At 39.6% G+C, this 8,554-nt stretch overlaps 2 protein-coding genes across 4 annotated transcripts in view; one reads left to right on the top strand and one right to left on the bottom strand.

The window, feature by feature from the left end:
• OXCT1 (3-oxoacid CoA-transferase 1) overlaps nt 1-8,554 on the bottom strand; it is a 139,755-nt gene that overhangs the window by 121,737 nt on the left and 9,464 nt on the right. For both annotated transcript variants that reach the window (XM_032278854.1, XM_032278857.1), the window contains exon 3: nt 7,976-8,066. In XM_032278854.1, the coding sequence (XP_032134745.1) occupies nt 7,976-8,066 (91 nt within the window). The remainder of the gene's footprint in view (nt 1-7,975; nt 8,067-8,554) is intronic.
• Nucleotides 608-2,699, top strand: LOC116552213 (tropomyosin alpha-3 chain-like). 2 transcript variants are annotated; one of them, XM_032278860.1, is made up of 2 exons: nt 737-804; nt 939-2,699. In XM_032278860.1, the coding sequence occupies exons 1-2, from the start codon at nt 737-739 to the stop codon at nt 1,417-1,419; spliced, it is 549 nt and encodes a 182-aa protein (XP_032134751.1). In that variant the 3' UTR covers nt 1,420-2,699. The 2 variants fall into 2 exon arrangements, with proteins under 2 accessions (XP_032134750.1, XP_032134751.1); XM_032278859.1 differs by having other exon boundaries at nt 608-2,699.

The raw sequence follows: 8,554 nt of genomic DNA, 5'->3' as shown, positions 1-8,554 counted from the left end.
TGGACCCCTGCTCTTTTTAAAATAGCCAATCAGGATTAGTCTAGTTTCTGTGGTCTAACCCTAGCCAATAGGGGACGACACAGCAGTAGGGATGACCCCGTGAGGCATAAGTACTTTCCCCCTTGTCCAAGCGTGCAGCGGCCATCATTGCTCATTGCTCCGTCCGTGTGCTCTGCATCTTTCTATAAACTGTCTTGCTGAGACGGCATTATCTTTGAGTGCTATTTCTTTTGTGGCATCGAAATTTTACTTTTAACAGGAAGAACCAGACATTTTAGAGTGACAGACTGACCATTGGGCTCACAAAACACTATTATTATATCTGACTAGTATAGTTCTCTCCCTCTCTCTCTCTCTCTCTCTCTCTATATATATATATATATATACACACACATGTAATTACAGGTGTAGGTAAATACTTATGATCAGCTTTCTTAGTCTTCAATGTAACAGCACCTATTCCATATCAAGAAATTTATATTAATCTGCAGTATCCCTTATAAGCATAAAGCTATCTGGGAAACTGAAAATGCTGATAATCAAAAGTATGTGTAATAAAGTCAAATTAAAGGGCATAAGATATGTTTAAGAATTATCGAGTTGTGAGAGGAGGCTGCATAGCCGTGCGGAGGAGGCAGGAGCCAGAGCGCGAGCAGAAGCTGGGTGGGCACCATGGCTGGGATCACCACCATCGAGGCGGTGAAGCGCAAGATCCAGGTTCTGCAGCAGCAGGCAGATGATGCAGAGGAGCGAGCTGAGCGCCTCCAGCGAGAAGTTGAGGGAGAAAGGCTGGCCCGGGAACAGGCTGAGGCTGAGGTGGCCTCCTTGAACCGTAGGATCCAGCTGGTTGAAGAGGAGCTGGACTGTGCTCAGGAGCGCCTGGCCACTGCCCTGCAAAAGCTGGAAGAAGCTGAAAAAGCTGCTGATGAGAGTGAGAGAGGTATGAAGGTTATTGAAAACCGGGCCTTAAAAGATGAAGAGAAGATGGAACTCCAGGAAATCCAACTCAAAGAAGCTAAGCACATTGCAGAAGAGGCAGATAGGAAGTATGAAGAGGTAGCTCGTAAGTTGGTGATCATTGAAGGAGACTTGGAACGCACAGAGGAACGAGTTGAGCTGGCAGAGTCCCGTTGCCGAGAGATGGATGAGCAGATCAGACTGATGGACCAGAACCTGAAGTGTCTGAGTGCTGCTGAAGAAAAGTGCTCTCAAAAAGAAGACAAATATGAGGAAGAGATCAAGATTCTTACTGATAAACTCAAGGAGGCAGAGACCCGTGCTGAGTTTGCTGAGAGATCGGTAGCCAAGCTGGAAAAGACAATCGATGACTTGGAAGATAAACTGAAATGCACCAAAGAGGAGCACCTCTGTACACAAAGGATGCTGGACCAGACTCTGCTTGACCTGAATGAGATGTAGAACGCCCCAGTCCCACCCTGCTGCTGCTTCTCCCTCTGACCCTGACTCCGCCTGAGGCCAGCCTGCCCGAAGCTGACCTTTAACTGAGGGCTGATCTTTAACTGGAAGGCTGCTTTCTCTTTCGCTGCCCCCTCTTTCCCTGTGTCTTATTCGCCAAACTGTCTCTGCCTCTTCCCGGAGATTCCAGTTGGGCTAGAGGCTGAGCACCTTTGGAAACAACATTTAAGGGAATGTGAGCACAATGCATAATGTCTTTAAAAGCATGTAGTGATAAACACATTTTGTAATTACCTTTTTTGTTGTTTTGTAGCAACCATTTGTAAAACATTCCAGATAAGTCCACGCCCTGAAGCAGCAAGCTAATCCGTTTCTTACTTTTGGAAGGTGACTTTTCAGCTTAATGCATATTGCCCTCTCCATAGAAGAGAGGAAAAGGTATAGCTCTGCCTTACTGAGAGCCAAACAGAGCCTAGGGAAAGACTCCACTGTGGGAAACCTCATTGCTCTGTACAAAGTACCAGCTAAACCAGAAAGGTGATTCCAGGAGGAGTTAGTCAAACAAGAACAACAACAAAAAAAAGTGCTGTTCAAGTTTTCAGCTTTAAGATCTCTTTGGACAACATTATTTCTATTTTTTTCATTACAAGTGACCAAATTAAGGTGGTAAGATCTCTGAGACCAAATTTTTGTCCCATCTCTACTCCCTCCCAACTGCTTACAGAATGGATCATGTGCCCCTTATGTTGAGATGACCACTTAATTGCTTTCCTGCCTCCTTGAAAGAAAGAAAGAAGATTGTTTTTGCCACTGATTTAGCCATATGAAACTCATCTCATTACCCTTCTCTGGGTTTGAAGCTGCTGTGTCTAAAAGTGCCATCTCATTGTGCTTTGTATCAGTCAGTGCTGGAGAAATCTTGAATAGCTTATGTACAAAACTTTTAAAATTTTATATTATTTTGAAACTGCTTCTTTGGATTTGTGGCACCCTGGCCACCCCATCTGGCTCTAACAGCCTCTGCAGTCCATGGGCTGGCAGTTTGCTGATCTTTTAAAGTTTCCCTACCCAGTCCCCATTTTCTGGTAAGGTTTCTAGGGGGTCTGTTAGGTGTACATCCTGCAGCTTATTGGCTTAAAATATACTCTCCTTTTATGTGGTCTCTTTGGGCCGATTGGGAGAAAGAGAAATCAATAGTGTAACTGTTTTGATACTGAATATTGACAAGTGTCTTTTTGAAATAAAGAACCAGTCCCTCCAAAAAAAAAAAAAAAAAAAAAAAATAAAGAGTTGTCAAAAAAAAACTACCTCTCTCTTTTCAGATAATCTGAAAAGTCAGTTAAACAAGAGACAGATGATTTCTACAATCCCATTCCCCTCCAACACACAGTAACTGAGATTTAGACTTACAGGCGCAGCACAGTACAGAATAAAAAAGCTACTATAAATAAAGGAGATTGGTAATGTAATATATGAATCAAAGGTAAGTAAAATTCAGTATACAAAGAAAGGCTAAAAGTCTCTAAAGGGACTTGAAAAGGGGCAAGATCAATAAAGACTAGAAAAGTTTCTGTAATTGGACAAGGATACTTTGAGGATACATAACTTAAGTCTAATACTGAGAGATGTGCATAGACAGGGAAAAGGAGGGACAGTTTTCCAGGCAGAAGCAGAAAAAGGAAAAGTGGGCACAAATGTAGCATTAGCTCTACTTCCTAAATAATCTATGCTATTTATTCTAAATTGCTTTTGTAATGGTCTAAAATGCCAATTTGGTGATTAAAAATGTAAAATCCTTGAAGTCTTTAATTGTTGAGAGCTGATGACACAATTTTGTAAAAATAAAAACAGGAACACCCAGGTACATAAAGCAAGTTCTTTTTTTATTTTTCTTTTTTTTTTTTCTTTTTTGAGACAGAGTCTCGCCGCCCCAGGCACCAGGCTGGAGTGCAGTGGTGTGATCTCAGCTCACTGCAACCTCCGCCTCCCAGGTTCAAGCAATTCTCCTGCCTCAGCCTCCCAAGTAGCTGGGACTATAGGCGCGCGCCACCACGTCCAGCTAATTTTTGTATTTTTAGTAGAGACGAGGTTTCACCATGTTGGCCAGGACGGTCTCAATCTCTTGACCTCATGATCTGCCCACCTTGGCCTCCCAAAGTGCTGGGATTACAAGCGTGAGCCACCACGCCCAGCCAGCAAGTTCTTAAGGACCTATAAAGAGACTAGGACTCCCACACAATAATAGTGGGAGACTTTAACACTCCACTGTCAATATTTAACAGATCAACCAGACAGAAAATTAACAAGGACATCCAGGACTTGAACTCAGATCTGGACCAAGTGGACCTAATACACGTCTACAGAAATCTCCACCCTAAATTCACAGACTATACATTCTTCTCAGCACCGCATGGCACCTACTCTAAAACTGACCACATAATTGGAAGTAAATCACTCCTCAGCAAATGCAAAAGAACAGAAATCATAACAAACTGTCTCTCAGACCACAGTGCAATCAAATTAGAACTCAGGACCGCACAACTTCATGGAAACTGAACAACTGGTTCCTGAATGTTTACTGGATAAACAACGAAATGAAGGCAGAGATAAAGATGTTCTTCAAAACCAATGAGAACGAAGACACGACATACCAGAATCTCTGGGACACATTTAAAGCAGTGTCTAGAGGGAAATTTATAGAAAATAAATGCACACCAGAGAAGCAAGGAAAGATCTAAAATCAACACCCTATCATCAAAATTGAAAGAGCTAGAGGAGCAAGATCAAAAAAACTCAAAAGCTAGCAGAAAACGAGAAATAACTAAGATCACAGCAGAACTGAAAGAGACAGGGACACAAAAAATCATTCAAAAAATCAAGAAATCCAGGAGCTGGTTTTTTGAAAAGATCAACAAAATAGACAGACTGCTAGCTAGATTAATACAAAAGAAAAGGGAGAAGAATCAAATAGATGCAATAAAAAACGATAAAGGGAATATCACCAGTGACTACACAGAAATACAAATTACAATCAGAGATTACTACAAACAACTCTATGCACATAAACCAGTAAACCTGGAAGAAATGGATAAATTCCTGGACACTTGCACCCTTCCCAAGCTAAACAAGCCAGAAGTTGAAACCTTGAACAGAACAACAACAAAGGCTGAAGTTGAGGCAGCAATTAATAGCCTACCAACCAAAAAAAGCCCAGGTCCAGACGAGTTTACAGCCGAATTCTACCAGAAGTAAAAAGAGGAGCTAGTACCATTCCTTCTGAAACTATTCCAAACAATACAAAAAGAGGGAATCCTTCCCAAATCATTTTATGAGACCAACATCATTCTGATACCAAAACCCGGCAGAGACTCAACAAGAAAAGAAAACTTCAGGCCAATATCCATGATGAACATAGATCCAAAAATCTTCAGTAAAATACTGGCAAACCGATGGCAACAGCACATCAAACAGCTTATCCATCACAATCAAGTAGGTTTCATTCTTGGGATGCAAGGCTGATTCAACATGCAAGTCTACAAACATAATCCACCACATAAACAGAACCAAAGACAAAAGCCACATGATCATCTCAATAGATGCAGAGAAGTCCTTTGACAAAATTCAACAGCCCTTTATGTTAAAATTCTCAATAAACTAGGTATCAAAGGAACATATCTCAAAACAATAAAAGCTATTTATGACAAATCTACAGCCAATATCATAATGAATGGGCAAAAACTGGAAGCCCATTGAAATCTGGCACTAGATAAGGATGCCCTCTACACCACTCCTATTCAAAATAGTATTGGAAGTTCTAGCCAGAGTAATTAGGCAAGAAAAAAAAATAAGGAGTATTCAATTAGGAAAAGAGGAAGTCAAATTATTTCTATTTGCAGACAACATGATTATATATTTAGAAGACCCTATCATCTCAGCCCAAAATCTCCTGAAACTGATAAGCAGGTTCAGCAAAGTCTCAGGATACAAAATCAATGTGCAGAAATCACGAGCATTTCTATACACCAATAACAGACTAACAGAGAGCCAAATCATGAGCAAACTCCCATTCACAATTGCTACAAAGAGAATAAAATACCTAGGAATACAACTAACAAAGGATGTAAAGGACCTCTTCAAGGAGAACTACAAACCACTCAAGGAAATAAGAGAGGACACAAACAAATGGAGAAACATTCCATGCTCATGGTTAGGAAGAATCAATATAATAAAAATGGTCATACTGCCCAAAGTAATTTACAGATTCAACACTATCCCCATCAAGCTACCAATGATCTTCTTCACAGAACTGGAAAAAAACACCTTAAACTTCATATGGAACCAAAAGACAATAGCCCAGACAATATTAAGCAAAAAGAACAAAGCGAGAGGCATCATGCAAACTGATTTCAAACTATACTACAAAGCTAGAGTAATCAAAACAGCATGGTACCGGTACAAAAACAGAGATATAGACCAATGGAACAGAACAGAGGCCTTGGAGGCAATGCCACATATCTACAACCAACTGATCTTTGACAAACCTGACAAAAACAAGCAACGGGGAACGGATTCCCTGTTTAATAAATGGTGTTGGGAAAACTGGCTAGCAGTATGCAGAAAGCAGAAACTGAACCCCTTTCTGACACCTTAAACTAAAATTAACTCCAGATGGATTAAAGACTTAAACATAAGACCTAACACTATAAAAACCCTAGAAGAAAACCTAGGCAAAACCATTCAGGACATAGGCATAGGCAAGGACTTCATGACTAAAACACCAAAAGCTTGGCAACAGAAGCCAAAATAGACAAATGGGACCTAATTAAACTCCAGAGCTTCTGTACAGCAAAAGAAACAATCATTAAAGTGAACCAGCAACCAACAGAATGGGAAAAGATTGTTGCAATCTACCCATCTGACAAAGGGCTAATATCCAGAATCTACAAAGAACTAAAACAGATTTACAAGAAAAAAACAAAGAAATCCATCCAAAAGTGGGTGAAGGATATAAATAGACACTTTTCAAAGAAGACAGAAATGCTCATCATCACTGATTATTAGAGAAATGCAAATCAAAACCACATTGAGATACCACCTCACACCAGTTAGAATGGTGATCATTAAAAAATCTGGAGACAACAGATGCTGGAGAGGATGTGGAGAAATAGGAACACTTTTACACTGTTGGTGGGAGTATAAATTAGTTCAACCATTGTAAAAGACAGTGTGGCACTTCCTCAAGGACCAGAAATAGAAATTCCATTTGACCCAGCAATCCCATTAATGGGATGTATATCCAAAGGATTACAAATCAGTCTGTTATAAAGACACATGCACACATATGTTTATAGTGGCACTGTTTACAATAGCAAAGACCTGGAACCAACCCAAATGCCCATCGACAATAGACTGGGCAAGGAAACTGTGGCACATATACACCATGGAATACTATGCAGCCATAGAAAAGGATGATTTTGTGTCCTTTGTAGAGACATGGATGAATCTGGAAACCATCATTCTCAGCAAACTGACACAAGAACAGAAAATCAAACACCACATGTTCTCACTCATAGGTGGGTATTGAACAATGAGAACACATGGACACAGGGAGGGGAGCATCACACACTGGGGTCTGTTGTGGGGTTGCCAAGGGAAGGACAGCAGAGGGGTGGGGAGGTCAGGGAGGGATAACATGGGGAGAAATGCCAGATGTAGGTGACGGGGGGATGGAGGCAGCAAACCACATTGCCATTGCCATGTGTGTACCTATGCAATAATCCTGCATGATCTGCACATGTAACCCAGAACCTAAAGTACAATTAAAAAAAATATATATATATATATATATATGCACACACATACACATACCCATCCTGCAGTATGATATGCTCTAGATGGTATGTGAACATATGTATTTTAAAAACCTAAAAAAAAAAATGGCTTTTCCTAATATAGCTAAATGTACCTTAATGTACATGCCATTATTAAAATGATGGCTTATTTCTGACCACCATAATACGTAATCCTACTATCTTAAGTGCTGGCTGCATATCCATCTTCCAAGACCAGCCATATTTTTATGATTAATGGTATCCTTTTATATATGATCTAGAGTGATGGCACTGCTAAAATAAAGGACTTCAAACAGATTTCAAATTGATATCCATCTTGCTTTATAAATAATCATCTGTTACAATAAATAACATAAAGGAACGCCTTTAAATTTGAAAATGCAAGATTTAATTTGAAGATATATATTCCAAATTCAATATACTTTAAGTTTAGAAAACTAAAAGCACATCAGATTAAGATATAAAATCTTAATTTATATCTTTATACTACATAAGGTAAAGCAAGTCTGCTTTACTTATGAAGGTTGATACCAAAAATATTCGGATAAATGTAACCATCGCTCTTGACCTTGTTCAACACTATATTTTGATGCTTGGAAATATTGTTCATGTGAATAGGAGAAAACTTCATTTCATTGATAAACTCTGTTTAAATATAGAAAACTGGAATTTCTCTCCAGCCAATTGTTTTGAAAATGCACACTTACCCTGCATTGTTGCTGACTGCGGTTAGTCCTTTTACTCCAGTTTTAAGTAAAGCATCTATAAGGTTCTCTGGAATTCCACATAACCCAAAACCTATATTAAGCCCAAAAAATAAACAATTTGTGAAGGGGCTAATAATCTTTTTTCAGAAGTGTGTGCTATTCTTTTTAAGAGGGAAAAAAAACCAAAGCACATTATTAGATCTACTAAGCAAAATACACAGATATTATCTCAGCAGCTCAACAAATGATCATATGTCTGTATCCAAATGTTTTGCACCATTATATCACACAACACTGCCCACTCTTTGAGCCACAAGTATAAGGCCAAATGCAACCAGTTTATATGGCTGCACATTGCTTAGCACTTAACTATACATCTATTATTGTCCTGCTTTGTAAATCAGTTTTTCTGTAATTCTTTCAAGCATGTTTATATGTCTGAGTAGATTTTGCAGAGTTGGAAGCCTACGCCCCAAACTGTCATTTCTTTTTTTTTTTTTTTTTTTTGAGAGAGAGTCTCTCCCCCCCCCCCCACAAGGCTGAAGTGCATGGGCACGATCTTGGCTACCTGTCTGGAAC

This window comes from Sapajus apella, unplaced genomic scaffold (assembly GCF_009761245.1).
Source record: "Sapajus apella isolate SASKATOON/1434 unplaced genomic scaffold, GSC_monkey_1.0 scaffold11, whole genome shotgun sequence".
Taxonomy (NCBI): Eukaryota; Metazoa; Chordata; class Mammalia; order Primates; family Cebidae; genus Sapajus; species Sapajus apella.
The sequence above is the reverse complement of the archived record's forward strand: the minus strand, read 5'-3'. Positions and strand labels throughout refer to the sequence as shown.

Excerpts from the sequence above, each read along its gene's own strand:
- LOC116552213 (XM_032278859.1), top strand. The coding sequence starts at position 673 with ATGGCTGGGATCACCACCATCGAGGCGGTGAAGCGCAAGATCCAGGTT.